The sequence below is a fragment of the Protopterus annectens genome, chromosome 4.part0 (assembly GCF_019279795.1).
Source record: "Protopterus annectens isolate FY-2018-M chromosome 4.part0, PAN1.0, whole genome shotgun sequence".
NCBI lineage: Eukaryota > Metazoa > Chordata > Ceratodontiformes > Protopteridae > Protopterus > Protopterus annectens.
Window position 1 is genome coordinate 673,589,130 of NC_056733.1, and position 19,229 is coordinate 673,608,358.

The window sequence follows — 19,229 nt, forward strand, 5'->3', positions numbered from 1 at the left end:
TATTGAACCCGGAGAGGTAAAAGCATTTAGTTGTATTAACAAACATACTTTTTGTGACATTTTTGAGGCAGCACAGTATATGGAAAAATTCTTAGAACAGTATGAAAAAAGAATGAATGAAAATTCTTGGAACTTGTATGTTGTGGAAGCATATAATAAAGAAGCAACAAAGAATATTCATACAGTTTCATACTGAAGTTGAAAAAGACAATTTAAAAGACTGCTTAATAACGGTGTGTAGAGCTGTAATGGGCATTGCAAAGATTTATGACAGTTGAGGTTTATGGACTGGGGATGGGAATGTGGTGTTATATTGCAAATGCAAAATGGCAAAATAATACATTTGTCCAGTATAATGTGGTGGGGAATAAGGGATTGGTTAAATACTGAGGTCAACCAAAGACTTTTTTTTTTGTGGTAAAAATGACCATTTAATAATTGTGACATAAAGAAATATTTTGTTTGTGGTAAAGTTGGACAGGAAGTGAAAAAAATATGAGCAGAAATGTATAAAGTGTGAAAAAGTAGGACATTCATGGATGGACTATAATGTTAAAGAGAATCATACACAGGAAACAAAGGTAGAACAGGAAAGAGAGATTATTTTAGTAGGTAACATAGAAGAGTCGCAAAAAGAAAATGGAATTGAACATATAAGGGTGGAAATAAAATAATATATGAGAGGAAAAAGAAGAAGCGATAGAAGAAGAATTAAGTAATTCAAGTATTGAAAGATAAGATAAATGGATAAGAGTTAAAAGTAAAAGAAATTCTATTGGGAAATGAGTGAAAGATGGTACAAATTTAAATAGGGATCGGAGGAAACAAAAAATGAACAGGATGAAAAAAATAGAAACGTGAGAGACAATCCTAGCCATAAATGTGAATAGTATAAAGAATGCTCAACGAAGGTTAAGAATGTTGGAATGGTGTCAGTTGTTAGATATGGATAGTATAATATTGATAGACCTAACAGAGGAAGAAAGAATACAAGTAAATAGGTTACGGGAAGGTAAGGTTACATGCAATATGGGAGAAAATGCTCAGGCATAGCAATTTTTTGTAAAGAATGTGTAGACATTTTGGATTGCACATTAGTATTAGGGAGAATGTTAATAGTAGATATAAGATGGAAGAACCAGCTGTACAGGGTGATCACACTTTATGCATACACTTTATAAAAACAGAGAAAGTATGTTTAGAAAAATGCTTGATTATGTATTGAATATGCAGATTATAGTAGTGGGAGACTTTATCTGTGGTTTAAGACATAAGAGAAAAGAATGGGCAGATGTAAAGGTTATTTCAGACTTGATTAAAAGTAGAAAAATGTATTTAAGGGAAAACGAGCACTGGTAATGCAAAAGGGGTAATTTGAGAACTGAAATTGATTATTTTCTAAGATAGTTTAAAAAATATTACACAAAGGAGTGAAAATTACAGGTTTCTCAGACCATGTAACAATTTGGATAGAGATTCAAGAGAAAATAGGTTTTGTAAAAATAGGTAGATGTATAAAAAGAATCAGTTAAGCAGATTTTAATGATTATGTAAGGAATCTAATATGTCAGTTTTGGTTGGATCATATAGACATGAGAAGATTTTATAAAGATTGGACAAGTTGGTGGATTAGTTTAAAAGAAAAGTATAAAAAAGAAGTACTGAAATGGCAAAGGACAAAAAGAATTCAAGATAGTTGTAAGTACGAGGAAATTAGTAATCAAGTCTTTAAAGACATAATAGGTAATTTTTAGAAAAAGAAAATTATATGAAATGATTCAAGAACATTTTTTTTAAATTAAATAAATATATTTGTACTAGCAAGAAAAGTAGTAGTAGCACCATATCCAACTAAAGTGGTTAAAGAAAAGAGTAATACGAGAACTAAGGAACAATGAAGGAAATGTAGTGAATATGCAAAAAGTTATAATACAGACAATAAGACATTTTGAATACTTTTTTTCAAATGTGAAACTGCAGGGAAACATAAATGGAACGTTAAAAAATTAACTAAAGAAGGCAGAGAATGGAAGAAAAGATTGCAGTGATAGAAGTAGAAACATTTTGAAAACAGTAAATGTAAAAGCAGCGTCAGGTTTAGATGGAATTGACTATCGAATATACAGAGATATGCAAGCTTGGCAAAAATATATTTTAGAGGTGTTAAATGAGTGGTTCGAGAAAGGGGTGAATGATGACAGGATACAATGAAATGTTTATAAAAAAAAAGGAAAAGAATAGATATAAAAAACTGGAGACCTTTAGTGTTGAACAGTCTTGATTGTAAGATTTTTATGAAGATCATAGAAAAAAAGATTTGTAAGCAAAGTTTAATAAGCTACTTAATGAGACAGTTTATGGAATAAAAGAAAAAGGAGTCAATAGCTTTCAATGATTATCACACTATCTACCAATTCTCTTATAAATAAAAAATCAGAAACAAAAATATTAATAGTAGATGTGAGTAAAGTGTTTGAATAAGCTACAGCAGGAAGTACTATGGGCACTTTTAAAAGAATATAAGTAATAAAATAGTTAACATTTTTGTATCAGTGTATAAAAGAAGTAAAGTAAAACACTGGTAGTTAATGACTGGATAGGTGAGAAAATAGAAATTAAAAGTGGTATCAAACAAGAATGTCCAGCAAGTAGCATTGTGCTTGCATTAGTTATGAATGCAGTTGTTAGTGAGATAAATTTGGCAATGGAGGAGGCTAAATATTGCACACCAGAGGGAATTCAGATCCCAGTAATGTTTTCTTATGCAGATGACCTAGTAATAGTCATGAAAACTGATACAATGGAAGAACATGGTACATAAAATAAGGAACATTTTGTATGTTTTAGAGAACATTTAAACTTGCATATAAGAAAAAAATATGTTTATTCAATTAAGTAATATTTGGTAAGATGGCACATTTAGCCAGTGTATTATCGTACCAGTGGAATGTGAAAAATAATTATCTGTGTTATTTTCTTTTATATGGTGATTTTGATTGTACCCCATTAAAAAGAATTCTTTGTTACAAAAACTGAAGGAGGTTTGGGATTAATAAATCCAATTGTGCATATAGCTTCAAAGAATTTATATAAAGTATTAACAGGAATAAAATAAAAAGAAAAAATGCTAATACAAATAATTGAAGTAAAATATAAAGCAATTTGGGAAAACTTAAATGTATTAAAAGAAGTAAAGGAATTGTTTGTATGGAAATGAAAATATATTGGGGAAATATTGGGAAATATTATGGAAAATTGATTTAAGTAATATAGAAAAAATAGGAAAGAATGGGATGAAAATGTAATGAAAAAATGTATTATATTTATCATGGGAAGCATTTGGGAGAAAGGAAAATAAAATCTATAAAAGCAAGAATGAAAAGATGTGAAAATATGTGGAATGTATACATTTCCTGTGGAGATTGTACATAAATAGGCTTCCAGTAAAGACAAACATGCCCATATAAAAAAATAAGCAAAAAGTTTGTACATATTGTGGGGAAATACAGACTACTGAACATGTTTTTCTGAAATGTAAGAGAGTAAATCAGTTATGCTAAGAGATGTGTGCAAAATATAAAAGGATTGAAACATGTCAAAAGTATAAATATGGACATGATAGAATATGGATATTATGAAAATATGAAACAAAATGATGTAGATAGATTAGATGAAAAATTGCTTTATGTAATATGGATTGCCTGAAATGAAAGGATGAATGAGAGAAAATTTAATGGGAAATGGATAATGTCAGAAATTTTGAAGAAAAAAAGGTTTTGTTTGTAGAAATGGGAGTGAAGGGAATTAAAAGAAAAAAAAGTTGGTTTTATGAAACTATGCAAGTTGTAAATAATTGTAAATATGATGTAAAAAGCTTCTGTATACAATGTATATATTGTATATTTTAATAATGAATCCCTGCTGTTTTTGATATGTGCCATTGGATCTTTTACATCCAGCTCAATCAGATGGGGCCTTAGTTTAATGTCTTATCTGAAGAATGGTTGTAACATTCTTATTTGACCATTCTCAAATAAATAAGTTATATATTTTTTGCATGCTATATCCAGTCAATAAAATACAGGTAAGTAAATAAAGATTTCTGAAACAATGCCTCCATTTTTTTTTTCTTGTTTATTCTTCTCCCGCTGTTGTGTTACCAACCATCAACATCCCTTTCACCTTGGTGAACAGGAGGTCCATTCATTCAAGCAGCCATCAGGGTTTTCTACTTGTCTCTAATACCTTGTTGGCAGAGTTAATGAATGGATGTTGCACAGTGCCCAACCCATTGGCATGTATGCTCCTGCTTATGTTCCTATCCCATCTACAGAGGTTGATGGGTACTTATCCCTGGCCCTCCTGCATTTGCTCCATTTTTCTGCTGCAACACTTGGCCTCTGCACTGTCAGTTTTGTAGCGGAGTGACTTTCCTCCATCCCCCTAGATGGATAAGTCAGTATCTTTTGCTCAGTCCCAGATCACTAGTCTGTCTTTGGATCACTTGGGTCACAGTCGGAGCTTTATCCTGCTTTGCACCATATTCATTCTCAAGTCTTCCCTTTTTAACATCCTTATGGATATTTTATCCTGATCTTTTACTGTGTGAGATTTTTTAAGTAAACCTTACTTTGTGGGATATCTTATACAGAAGAGTTATACAAAGCCAGATTTCTGATGGACTTTCTTGTGCTGTAAGCAGCTCAGACGTATTCAGTTTTTATTGTGTAAGTAATTAGTAAGCCTCATTTCCTGTTGTCATGTTTACAGTAATTTTAAATACCAGTGCTCTGATCATTCATGTGTACTCTGTAAATATGCATTGTACCAACCAAAGTTATTAGCATTTTTGTTCTGAAATGTGTAGTATGTTTCAGATATTTAAATATGCCTACTATTTGCTTTTAAGATTCTTATAACTATTTTTTCATTGTTTTTTTTTTCTATTTATCTGTTTTATTTGATTTAAAATAATGTATTTTCTGTGTTTTAGTTTCTTTCAGGTGTACTGGCAGCCCTCAGTGCTATGGTGACTCTAGAGATACCCCAGATGAATATTATGACAAAAATGGACTTACTAAGTAAAAAGGCTAAAAAAGAAATAGAAAAGTAAGTTTATAGCTGTATGAATTGAGAGTGAATAAATGTATGATTGTTTTGCTTAGTGTTTTGAGTGCACTTTGAGAAATTAAAAAAAAAAAATCTAGCAAGGAAAGGAAAAAATACCAAGGGTAATGAGGGTAGCAGGAGGAGAGAAGTCAAGAGCCTTTTTTTCATATTTAGCACCACTTTGTCCCACATTAGTGTGACTAAGTCTGTATCTTATGCTTTAGCGCTCTGACTTCTGTCTTTTTGAATTTCATTTTCCTAGATTCCAGTCACCATTTTAAGTGTCTAGTTTCTTGTTGCACGTCCTTAAAGAACCATATGCTAAGATAAAAAATTAAATTAAATTTAAAAAAACATTTCCCTTGTATCTCTTAATCCTCATCTCTCAGGCTCTTTTAGTAAAATACCAGCAGTGCAACTGAATTTGCAGGGAGTGAGGTTGGGTGATTGCTTGTGTGTGTGTGTGTGTGTGTGTGTGTGTGTGTGTGTGTGTGTGTGTGTGTGTGTGTGTGTGTGTGTGTGTGTGTGTGTGTGTGTATTTTACACACTAGTGCAAACATATACATACAATCTACACATGCACACTACTCTGACAAAGTATATTTAGAGAGAAAATCTGTGTGTTTGAGTGTCTTGCACTCTAAATGCACAGGCAGATGTTCATCTCCAAGCAGCTGAGCCACAAGCAGCTTTAATGCAACCATGTAAAAGACAACCATCTATGTGGGTGTGGAGACATTGTATACGATATAAAATATATGTGAGCTCAGTTTTTTTGCATTGAAGTGCTTGCATGCATAATGTATATAAACGCATATATACATATGCATCTGTGGGTATGAGCAAGTGTGTATAAACACATGCACATGTAGAGAAGCACGTATGTTTGCTGATGGATAGCTCTCATATTATGTGAAAGTCAAAACTGGTGAGCCCAGTTAAAAAAAAGATGACTTTTGGATTATGCTTTGGATTCCATTTCTTCCAGTGTAACTTCTGCCAGGGACGTGTAACATAGGTTCATAGGTTGATACTAGGCTGTCTGCCCTAGGGCATTTATAAGCCTAGCCAGAGTGTGTTTGGCTTTCACCACCCTTTTAGATTAGTTGACTGTGCCTCTGTATAGTAGGTCACAGAAGGTAGCCCTTTTAAGGTTAGTTTACTGTACCTCTGTCAAGCAGGGACACAGAAGAGATCCCAGGGATAAACTTATGATCTCCCATCCACTCGTCAAGATTTCTCTTGAAGAGGGTCAGTGAGGGGCTGTGCCTAACATGGATTGGGATTTTGTTCCAGAGTGAGGGGAGCCTCTGGGATATGAATCTGTCCCTCCAGCATGTCCTATTTATTTCTGTGCTGAGGTTCAAGTCCCTGGAGCGTGTAGCTCTAAGGGATTTGAATTTCCTCGGGTGAAGCATGTCCATTAATTCTGGGTTGGACATGGCTTTATACGTCAGACACAGATCGCCACTGAGTAGAGCTGGAGTTTCTTTAGCCGAACTGCATTGGGCATCTGTTTGAGCCCCTTGATCCTTTTGGTGAGGTACTTTTGGGGTCTTTCCAGTTGCTGCAGGTGTCTGGTAAGGTACATCCCAAATAGGGCATTGTATTCAATTATGGGCCTGATAAGTTGATGAGTAGAGGGGCACAATGACCTCTCTTGATCTAGATGTGAACTCTTTCGTGATAAGGTGGGCTATATAGAAGGTCTTTCTAACCACTTTGGCAACGTGATTGTCAAAGGAGAGATTGCTATCTACTTGAGTCCCCAAATCCCTAATTACTTCTTCTGTACTTAATGGATTACCACCTATGTAGTAATTTGTGGGCACTTTGTTTTTCCCAAAGGGGATGACTATGCACTTTTTGGCATTTAGTTTTAGGCCATGGCTATGGCACCAGTTATCCATCTCTGTGAGACCCTTTTGGAGGATGCTTGTGTCAGCCGGAGAGTCAATTATGGCACCCAGTTTGCAGTCATCTGTGAACTTGGTCAGCCATAGTCCACCCATGTTAGCCTGTACCTCGGAGAAATATATACCGAACAAGAGAGGTCCCAGGACTGAGCCTTGTGGGACGCCACTTGTAACTGGTTTAGAGTCTGACATGGCACCTGCTATTCTGACCGTGTGGGTTCTATCCCTGAGCCAGTTTGCAACCCATCTTGTGACATAGGGGTTGATATTTAAGCTGGTGAGCTTATTTATGATGCACGAGTGGGGTATTGTGTCGAAGGCTTTTGCGAGGTCCAGGTAGGCTGTGTGGACTACCTTCCCTTCATCTATGGCTTTGGTAACTGTTTCAAAGAAGTCGACCAGGTTCAAGAGACAAGATCTGCCCTTAACAAAGCCGAATTGGGTAGGATCCAGTGTCTGGAGGTTCCCAATGTCTTTGTTTATGATTTCCATGATGATACACTCCATAGCTTTGCAGACCAGGCTAGCTGTACGCCATTCTTTGGGTACATATCCTGTAGTAAGGCTGAGATTGAACAGTGGCTTTATATGACGGTTTAGTTATTCTTGGAGCTCGTGTAAGACTCAGCCCAGGACACCGTCTGGTCCCATTGATGCTGTGTTTTTTGCTTTGGAGAGGGCAGCTCTCACCTGTGCATCTGTGATCTCAGGAAGGCTACACTCTGTTGGGATAGACATTTGCTCTTTTGGGGGGGAAGGGGGAAGAAGTTTGCACTGAACCTTTTTGCCAGGATGTTGGCAATGTCTGTGGGTTCAGTGTATTTTTTGTCATTTTGCACTAGCTCAGAGCATATCTGTGAGTTGCCTCCCAGGTTTCTGACATAACTAAAGAAGGCCTTGTGATTATCTTTAGTGTCTTGTGCAATTTTTCTTTCGAAACTGGCTTTAGATGATTTTATGAGGGATCGTAGTTTCTTGCTAGTACTGATCAGAGACTCCTTCCCTTTTTGGGATTTTGCTCTATCATGTAGTAGCTTTCTCCTTCTGTTGTATAGCTTATTTATGTCCGGGGTCCACCAGACAGGTCTCCTGCCTTTGGAGGAGTGAGTCTTGGTTTTATTTGGGATAGCATGCTCCATGCATTCCTGTAGGTGTCCATAGAATGCTTTTGTAAAGGTTTCTGCATTTTGGGCCGTATTTTCCACTGGCCCGGGGGCTTTGAAGGATTCCACCTCGGTTTTGAGAAGTGTGAAGTTTGCTTTTGAGAAGTTCTTCACCGTGGTTTCCTTGGCTGGGGGTGGGGACGGAATATGGATATCCAGTGAGATTAGTTTATGGTCTGATCTTACCAATGAGGGGTATACCTCTGCTGTGGAACATAGAGACAGACCCCCCCATGTTGGTGATGACCAGATCCACTATGTTTTCCCCTCTTGTGGGAGTGGTGACCAGTTGTTCCATAGCATTTGAGTTTATAAATTCTAGGAACCGTTGGGCGAGGGTGTTTGGGCTAGAGTAGTTTTCCCAATTAATGTTTGGGTAGTTGAAGTCACCCAGTATAATGATGTTTGGAGAGACCTTCATATTCTCCAGTGTTCTCAGGAAAGCTGAGTGAGGTTCCTGTGTTTGGGAGGGTGGTCTGTAGCAGGCTACAAACTGAAAGACAGTTTTGTCCACTGTTAGTTGCACATGGATGGTCTTCGATGCTTCGTGCAGTGCCACTAACCTGGAGGTGTGGGTATCTTTGATAAATACTCCCCCCTCCTTTTGTGGTTCGGTCCGAGTTTTGGGTCTGAACTGCATGGTATGAAGTATAACCTGTTAGTGCTGGGGTGCTCTTGGGAGCCTTGAACCAGGTTTCTGTTACTGCACAGATATCGATATTCTTCATACCGAGGAGAGTCTCGAGTGCGTGCATCTTGAGGTTTAGACTTCTGGCGTTGAGCAGCATTACCCTTAGTTTTTTTTTCTTTGTGTTGTCTATGGAGGTGGGTTTGTCTTTTGAGCCTTACCTAAAAAAGGCACTATGGGGGAGGCAAGAGCCTTTGTCAGTATTCGAAAACCCAGGGGTGAGATGGTGCAAGCCGTCCCTAGTGAAGCAACGTGGCTTGTCGAGCATGCCATCCCAGGCTGACAGACACTGGATCCCCTTTGAATGACACCAATACTTTAGCCACTTGTTAAAATTGATCATTTTATCTTTATACTCTGGCATCATTCTTGGTGAGGATAAGATGCTACTCAAGGTCAGGATCATACCGGCCTGGGCTACATGATCAAAGAGCTCCTCTATGTCTCTTTTCATGTAGTCCAGGGAGGTACGTCTCAGGTCATTCACACCAGCATGAGCAATGACGGAGTCATATTTGTACTTGCTTTGGAGTGACCTGAGTGCTTGTGTTATGTGGCAGATCCTGGCACCCGACAGGCAGCTTACAGTGACCTTCTTCTTGTTCAGCCTGGTGAGTGGGATGTCAGTGTGTCTGACAATAGAGTCACCTATTACAAGTGTATTAGGTGTGTTGTTTAGCCTTAAGGGCTGTGACTGTGTGGCAAACTGACTTTGTGAGCTATATGCTACGTGGGTATTGTTTCGTGGTAGGGGTTGCTTGGATGTCTGCTTTGGAGGTCTCTGCTGCTTAGGCAGATTTTTATTTAGAGCCTCAGAGTATGTTTTTGTGTGTTTGTGTTTGGTTTGCTGATGCAATAGGTCTATGTGAGACTGGATTTGTGGTGTGCGTGGTTACCTTCTCCTCCTGACAGGCTGTGCCAGTACTGGGTTGAGAGAGCTTAGCCTCCAGTTTGGCTATCTAGTTGCATCTCTCACATATATTTGAGCTTGTTGGGAGGAGGAGAGGGTGGTCTGTATACATAAGGCAGTTGCAACATTGCCTCAAGATTCCCAGATTCACCAGCTGGACTGGAGAGTAAACCCGAAATTGACCTTTGGACGTGCCTGAATAATATAGGGAACTACTTATTGACTGATCAGAAAGAACCAATAGGGAGCACGTACTTAAAAGGAGTATAAGAGGATGTAGTGCTTAAGTTTATTAGTGTTTACCTATGAGATTACTTATACGAGCAAGTGCAGGGCTTTAGAATGAAAATAGAGTGCTTATTTTGAGATTTAGAGCGGTTCTAAGGGAAAAAGTGAAGAGCAGACTTTGTGGAGCCGGGAATAGTTTCTACCTGTTTAAGTGGCGCTGCTCTGTGCGCAAGACCGCGCAAAAAGAGAGTTGCAGGGTTTTAAGAGAGAGAGATCGAGGAGTTTGGAATTGACCCAAAATGGCCAATAAAACTACAGTTTCTAGGCAGTAACCACTCCTACAGGGACAGGCAGGCTGTTCAGTGTTAACCACTGTCACTGGTGAACACAGAGACTTCCCTTTAGCCCAAGCAAGCATTGGCCTCCAAGAAACTTACAAACAGTTCAGAACAGCAACTCTGTAACTGAACTTTCTTTTAAATTAGAGAAAGTGGGAAAATAGCAAGATGTCGTCAATAACTGTTTAACTTGTGGGAAACAAATACCGGCCCTGTCTTTCCTCTTACTGTCTGCCTTACTTAGTGCTCAGCCACGGCCGGCCAGATGCTTATTCGGCCTGTGCTTCCTTCAAATTTTTCGGGTGATGCCGTGAACAGAAGTTGATTTGCCAAACAGTTTTTAAGCTAAAGATTTTCAAGTACGATATGCCGTCGGATCCTCGACTAAAGAAAAAATTCAGCATAAAGAACGCGGTGTCCGGTTTTTTCGGAAACCGAAGCAATCACAAACCACGGTTAAGCAAACGCGAAGTCATCGGTTTCGGCGAAACGAGAAATGATCAATCTTCTTGAATTGATGACAACTGTGGTTCCTAGGATTGAATAACAGTTAGATTTTGCAGAAATCTTGCCTTACAACTGTGGTTCCTAGTGATCCTTCAGACACCTCTAACCGGGTGTCTCTACTGCTAGACGCAGTGCCCAGCCATGTCCTGCAAAGGCCTCTATTAAGGCCTCAAAGCAAGTCCCACTGGAAATCTGCTAAATCTGTGCCCTCTAGAAGATCCTCACACATCACCACTTCAAGTTCACAAACCCTTACTCTGGCCTCTTATGGCCCCCAATTAGACCCACCTGAGATTCTCACCCAGGGCCAGTCTCCTCCCCCACTTCTATGACTAGAGCAGACAGACCGAGCCAGTGTCCTCTGATGATTCACCGGATGACTCCAGACAGACAGACCCATCAGGGCTCCTTTTCTGTATGCTGAAGAAATTTGGAAATCCCGTTCCAGCAGAATCTCCACCAGAGAATTTTCTTTACAGAAACACCCATGCCAGCAAGAACAATTCCAATAGCAGGGACAAGATTTCTCGCATTCATTTAAAAGGCTTAGGACTTTTCTTACCACAACATGGGCCCTTAGCTGATGTAGACGATGCATTTGTTGTGGGCCGATGCATTTAATGAACACTCACTGCTCCTGATTCTGCCAGATTTACCCTGCCAAACAGATAGATTTACAGGGTGCCCAACCTCATCACCACCTATACGCTAATCCACTTGCAGATCCGAAACGCTATCCCAGGGGCCCTATTATTCCTTCTGAAAGGGCAACAGGTCTATAGAGAGATGGAAAAAGGTCCTTGCTCACCTCTGCTAGGGAAGAAGTTTAAACTTTACAAACTATAGCTAACCAATTAAACTGTCAGTTTCATATGCTTTAATACCAAACTAAAATGCTTTATAGATTATAAAAAAAGTATGATAATGAATCCTTAGATAAAATATGTATTAGAAATGGTAGATAACATCCAACAGGTTAGTAATCATTCATAAAAATGCTGGAGGCTTCTGGATGCTTCATTAGATCATGGTTGAGTGAGTTGAAAGAATGCATGCATGGAAAGAAGAAGTCTTCTTACCGGATCATGTTAAAGCAAAGCTGTTAGATGCTCTATGGAGCAAACCAGTCACAAGGTACACCTAAAAGGCAAGTAATGAAGAAAATGGAAAAAAAGGCAAAATCAGCACAAACAGTTAAACTTCTCTTACAGGTGCAAACCCTGTTTTTTTAGGAAACTGGCCTGCCAAAAAGTCCTCAATTCAGAGGAGGGCAAAGAGGGCGGGGAATAGGGCAAGGCGCAAGAGAGGCAGAAGAGGTGCCCAGGAGGTGCCTACAGAGGCAAGGACATGGCAAGGCAATACACAACCGCTGCAGACACAACCACTGCCACTGCAACAGGACAATCACAGTGACTTGGCTCTGACATCGCCTACCAGGATAGGCCCAGGCGGAAAGTAGTGGAAAGTTAACCTTATTTTCGAAAAATTGGCAAACAATAGACCAAGACAAGTGGAAGACTAAAACCATAGACCAACTAAACGGTTCCACTTCCACACCAAATACAAAAAGAGGAATGCAAACAAACCTCCAAATCAAAAAATGAGAAGCTCTGTAGATAAAAGAAATTAACAAAGATGAGAGCTGTGGAAAGGGTACCAATAACAGAGTCCAGCAAGGATTCTAAGTACAAGAAAAGAAACAGTGGAGAAAGAGAAAAGTTGGAGACGTCTTAAACACATACACATCATTGTCCATACATCAAAATCCCAACCCTAAATGTGACCTACAGCAACTTCTTCCCATAGTGTTGGCTGAGTGTTGGCTGGTAACTCCCATAAGATCTCAAGGAGGCATTTCTACCGTCCTACAGAAACCAGATTGCAGAGCATTCCTCAGATTTCTTGCATTATCAAACATTATCAATTCTCAGCATTGCCCTTGAGTATATCTACTCGCCTGCATATTACAAAAGTCCTGGCATCAGTAATCATCTTTCTACAGACTAGAGAATCCAAATTTGGACTGCGGACCACGACTGGACAGCGAAAGCGGACAAACAAAGCAAGCTGACAACAGATTTAAAGGTCATTTACTTGCACTACAAAAAAGTCCAATTTACAAAAGTCAAGGCTGATACCAATTCAGAACAGAATTGGGCGAGGCGCGGAAAACGGCACAGTAAAATGATGGCAAACTGCAGAAAACAAAAAGACTCTCTCTTTACTTGACATTAACAGAACAGAACAAAACAAACTAAAGAAAAGTTCTGCAGACCTTGAATTGGGCCAGCATCATGCATAATTTTGGTCCCACATGCCAGACTGCATATGAGAAAGCTACAGTGGTACCTAAAAGAATTTATGAATACACAGGCTTTGAGCACAACTTAGAAACCCAAATCTTGGGTTCCTATGGTGGGGTCAGGAGGCCCTATGGTGGGCTCAACAGCTACCAGGCTTACCCTTCCACAACTTCGAGCAAACCAGAAACCATCACAGCAGCCGCCTGGGGGCTTACTGGAAGCACATACTGAATCAATACATACAAGTTGGACTCAAGACTATGCCTGCACGCATAAAAAACCTAAAATGGCAGGCAGTAAGGCAATCCAAAAATTCAGACCATTCCTCAAAGAGGTGTGCATTTGATAGTAAGGACAGACAACACCACAGTCATGTGGTACATCAACAAACAAGGGAAGGCACATTCCCCCTATGCAGAATGACTTTGGACACTTTTGGACCTTCGGCCACAACATTTAACATCTACATCAAGCAATATTTGTGAAAAGACCCTATGAGAACAGACACATGTGCATAGAACCACCTCGGAATGATGGATGCTGATGCTATTATCTTCAAGGCCAGTATAACAAAAGAAATGGGAATACCACAAGTAGATCTATTCGCATCACCACTCCACACTCCAAAAATTCTGCACAAGGACACCACACCACTTGCCATGGAAGGTGGACTCTATCCTTCTGCTGCCTTCCTGATATAGCATATGCATTTCACCTCTTCCCTTGATACTGAGTTACTACTAAAATCAAAGAGGAGCGTCCAGGATAATCCTGATAGCTCCAAGACAACACTGGTACTTTTTTGTTTTGTTTAAGGATAGCAGAGACACACAAGTAGCAAACTAGTCAGAACAGTGCAATAAATGACCCCAACACATGTGTGCCTAGGTCAGAGGCAGGAAAAATGCAATTTAAGAAAAAACAATTTTAAATTAAGTGCAACACAAAAAATGCAGTAAACAGGCTCTAGGTATGTTCTAAATACTGTTTCTAACCCAGTATCAACCTATGAACCTGCATCTCTACTAGGAATGTAGATACAATCATTGTTGCATATGTGTGGCTTTAAAACATTGGCACCTGTAGCCCTTGACAGAAATTGGAACATACATTATGTAGCCTGATATCCTATATCATTGAACAGACTGCTGTATGTGTGGATGCATCTGTCAGCATGCAGTTGTTGCCCATTTTGCTGTTTATAAATGGGCACCATCCATATGTTAAATGGTATTCGAAGTAATTTGGTCATTTCACTTTTGGTCTGAGAAATGGTTGACAGCCGCATGGTAGTCTTTCACCAGGGCAATTTGTCTGAAGTCATGAACAAATCAAATTTCTAGATCCACAATTTCCAGTTCTCAGAATATTTAAGAAGTTTATGATGTACTACATTTTTACATGTCACGGTTGAAAAAACCATGAAAGTTTATAGTATAGTTGAGGATTTTTTTGGGGGAGGGCATTCTGTTGGTAAGACAAAAAGTTTGAGTTTCTGAACAAAGAAAACATCTAACATTTATTTCTCATGTGCTTTTCATGAGGTCCCTGTAGGATTTTTGATTATGCTCTTGGGTTAAATAATTGACCAAAGACTTTGACTTTAGTGAGTTGAGTAATTCATTAGAGATTACTAAGAGGATAGGATTTAACATTTATATAGAGTAGTGAAATCACCTTATACACAGTTAAAAAGGCTCAACTTTAGAAAGGTTTGTACGTGTAGGAGCTTGTGAAACAAGCTGAAAGCAAGTAAAACTAGAATAAAAATTAAGTCTCTGTCTGTACCTTGTTTCTCTGTATCTGATAAAAGGTTTGTGCAACAGGTGTGGCTATAATCATGTTAAAAAGAAGTCTCTGTGTTCATCAAGTGTGTAGAATTTATGGCAAATCATTTTCAGAAATGTACTTAAGTGAAGTGAATTTATAATTGAAAAGATTGTATATAGATTTTGTCATACTCGAGGTGAATTATTGTGGCGACATTGTGCTAAATATGCACTGTACGAATACAGTGCAAGATAAAACTAAGGAAAGCCGCAGACAGAAAATAGATTGGAAATGTTGGAAGAAAAAAAGCTCAAAGTTTAATGAAGTGTGCTGTGTAGACAAGGCACTGTGTCACTAAGTGCAGTGTAATGTCTGTTCAGCTGTCTGGAGTGCCAGATTGAAAAGAGAACAGTGTGAAATTATTATTAATAGATGTTTGAAATAGCAATAAGATGGACTTTGCTGGAGTACTGGCTAAGCCCTCAAAGATTTCAAAAATATAGTCCTTATGCTGAATATTTAGAAACAAAAAAAAGATCTATGACTCTATGGATTACATGCAAGCTGTCTGTGTATTGTGCAAATATTTGACCTTAGGAATAAATAAGTTGTATAACTCTGAATAAGAAGGAATTATTTGCAGTTAGTGGAAATGGAGTAACCAAACCATGAGTCTGGGGAATGTATGTTCAGATTTAAGTGAGCTTTGCTCAAGGGATGGGTCAGTACTGATGTTCATCGTGTTACCCTGCTGCAGTCATTACACTTGGGTTATCCTGCCGTCAGGCGGTCCCGTAGTCGGTCAGAGTTCCAAAGTCTTGGTCCAGCGTCGGTTGCTGTCACTTCTTCCCTGACGTCAGTGCGCCAGGGGTATATAAGATGCATCCGACGCCATTTTCTTCAGTCTTTCTTGCCGCGCGGTGCCCAAAGCAAAAGCAGTTCGCAAGTGCCGGTCGGCCGACTCCTGAGATTTTTGAAGTCGAATTTCAGATCCGAAGTCTTCAATAAAGCTAAGTACCCCGTTGGAGAAACTTTTTTCTTGCCTCAGACCGATGTCAGAAAAAGTTAATAATTGTATTTCTTGTGGGAAGCAAATACCTCATAAGGACTTCCACTCTTACTGTATTCCATGCCTAGGCCGTGATCACGACGTCACTAGTTGTCAGTTTTGTGCTAGATTTAACAAACGCACTATAAAATGACGTTTTGATTTTGCTTTGTACTATTTTGGCCGAAGGTTCAATTATACTATGCCGTCGGATCAACCGACGACCGCAATACTGAAAAAACACGAAGACAAGGATAAAGACAGGCATCCGAGGTCCAAAACTGACGACGAAACCTCTTCTAGGCCAGTCGCCGGTTCTCAGTGAGGCGCTTTCGCAGCCCCTGACACCCGCTACCTCAGAGCCACAGGCCGCCTCCGACTCCCACGTGGAGACAGCTGGGCCTCTGGAAACTCAAGGTATTGGGCCTATGGAAACTAATCCCTCAGATGGGTCTGGAGCCGCTGAGCAGGCATCGGCTTCTGAGGGTGTTTTCAGACCTTCACAACTTACCATTAAAGCAACAGCCAAGACAAAAGTACCATTAAAGACAAAGAAGCAAGTACAGCATTCTCCTGGACAGTCCTCCATGCCTAAGAAACAGATGCTTAAAATGGCCTAAGATCTCATTACTCTAATCAGGGGTTCCCATCCCCCTCTTGAGAAAAGGCCTAGACAGGATTCAGACTATGATTCCTCTGATCAGGTTTCCATTTCCTCTGATTCGTCTTCAGACCAGGGATACTCTCTACCCCCTTATGAGGACTCTGATGCTGAAGAATCTATCCCTTCAGCCTCTCCTCCTGAGGATTATTCTTTTGGGGAAACTTTACGTACCATGAGGGAGCATTTCCATTGGGAAAGTCAGGATTACTCAGAATCCAAGAAAAGGCTCAGGGATTTCCTTTTATTGCGTCAGCACAGGCCCCTGGCTATTCCGCCTGTGCTAGATATTGTGGATGATGTGTCCTGTGAATCCAGCTTATCTCCTGATTCTTTGCCCCCCGCACCAGCCAAGCCAGATTGGTATTATAGAGTCCCTGACTCTCTCAAGTTTCTTTATAAAAACCCTTCTGCTGATCCAGAAACCATTTCCCAGGGTCCAAAAGGGGTTAAGGCTTCCATTGCAAAAAAATCCAGTACCCTCTGACACAGATTCCAGAGCTTTGGATAGATGGGGGAAGAAAGTATACACTTCTGCAACTTTAGCAGTAAGGGCTTTAAATTGCCAGTTTCACATGCTTAGTACCAACAATATTTAATGGCTCAGTTAAAACAGAAAATGCTTGCAAGCTCAGAAGCTCCTGATTGTAAAAAAATGCTGGATTTATTGCATGCAGTTGAACAGGTGGGAAAACATACTCTGCAGTGTGGTTTTGATTCTTTAGAGGCCACTTGTAGAGCCGCAGTTACAGGTTCTGTGATTCGAAGACATGCTTGGTTAAAAGAACAGAGTTTACCTGATCTACCTGATCATGTTAAGGCATAATTATTGGATGCTCCTTTACAGCATGATACCTTGTTTGGTGTTAAGGCAGAAGAGGTGTTAAAGAAAATGGAGGATAAAGCTAAATCTATGCAAACAGTCAAGGATTTCTTACAGGTACAGCCACCTCAATTTAGCAGAAATTGGCCAACAAAGAATTGGTCCTTTCCAGTGTCAGACAGGCCACAGAGAGGCAGATACAGACGCCCAAGAGGCAGATCTCAACCCCAAGGCGCAAACAGACAATGACAGTGGGGCACCTCAACCCCAAAAGGAGGTGAGGGCAAGTCTCAACCTTACAGGAAACAGTCACAATGACTTTCCCCTTCATACGCCAAGCACTTCCCTTTTGGAAGCCCCCTTAGGGGGAAAACTAACACTTTTTTCTCAAAACTGGCAAACAATCACCCAAGACAAATGGGATGTTCATCGTGTTACCCTGCTGCAGTCGTCACACTTGGGTTATCCTGCCATCAGGCGGTCCCGCAGTCGGCCTGAGTTCCAAAGTCTTGGTCCGGTGTCGGTTGCTGTCGCTTCTTCCCTGACGTCAGTGCGCCAGCGGTATATAAGAGGCATCCGACGCCATTTTCTTCGGTCTTTCTTGCCGCGCGGTGCCCGAAGCAGAAGCAGTTCGCAAGTGCCGGTTGGCTGACACCTGAGATTTTCGAATCGAATTTCAGTCCGAAGTCTTCAATAAAGCTAAGTACCCCGTTGGGGAACCTTTTCTTGCCTCAGTCCGATGTCAGAAAAAGTTAATTGCATTTCTTGTGGGAAGCAAATACCTCATAAGGACTTCCATTCTTATTGTATTCCTTGCCTAGGCCCAGACCACGACTTCACAGGTTGTCGGTTTTGTGCTAGGTTTAATAAACGAACTATCAAACGCTGTTTTGATTTCGCATGACATTACTTTGGTAGGAAATTTAATTATATCATGCTGTCGGAGCAGCCGACGACTGGCATGCATAAAAAAACGCAAGGATAAGGATAGGCAGCCTAGGAACAAGCCAGACTCCGAGGCCTCTGCTGGGCCTGTCGCCGGTTCTCCGGTTTTCAGTGAGGCGCCTATGTAGCCCCTGACGACTGCAGAATTGGAACCCCAGACAGCTGTGGATTCTCAAGCGGAGTGTACTAGGCCATCGCAGCCATCTTCATTAGGCCCTTCCGACACCAGAGCAGAAGGAGATCCCGGTGCAGTAGAAATACCCTCGGTTGCAGAAGGTGTCTTCAGACCGACTACATTCACCATTAAATCTTATGCTAAGCTTAAAACTCCATTAAAACCAAAAAAGGCTGTACATCAGTCTACAGTTCAAGGCCCCATGCCTAAGAAACAGATGCTTAAGATGGCTGAAAATTTGATTACCCTACTCAGGGGTTCCCATCCCCCTCCAGATAAAAGACCAAGACAAGAGGAGGATTATGTTTCCTCGGACCAGGTTTCAGTTTCCTCAGATTCTTCTGAGGAACAGGATTACACTTTTCCCCCTTATGAAGACTCTGATGCTGAAGACTCTATTCCCTCAGCATCTCCCCCAGACTACTCCTTTGGGGAAACTTTACATACCATGCGGGAACATTTCCATTGGGAAGGCCAGGACTACTCTGATTCTAAGAAAAGGCTCCAAGAGTTCCTTTTACTACCCCAGCACAGACCACTTGCTATCCCTCCAGTTTTAGACATTGTGGATGATGTTTACTTGGAGTCTAGTCTAAATCCAGACTCTCTACCTCCTGCTCCAGCCAAACCAGACAGGTACTACAG

The 19,229-nt window shown here is 40.1% G+C and overlaps 1 protein-coding gene across 1 annotated transcript in view; it reads left to right on the forward strand.

Annotated features, from left to right (window-relative positions):
* Positions 1–19,229, forward strand: part of GPN3 (GPN-loop GTPase 3) — a 232,192-nt gene that overhangs the window by 74,804 nt on the left and 138,159 nt on the right. Inside the window, exon 5 of the mRNA XM_044068644.1 lies at positions 4,994–5,109. Within this exon, the coding sequence (XP_043924579.1) occupies positions 4,994–5,109 (116 nt within the window). The remainder of the gene's footprint in view (positions 1–4,993; positions 5,110–19,229) is intronic.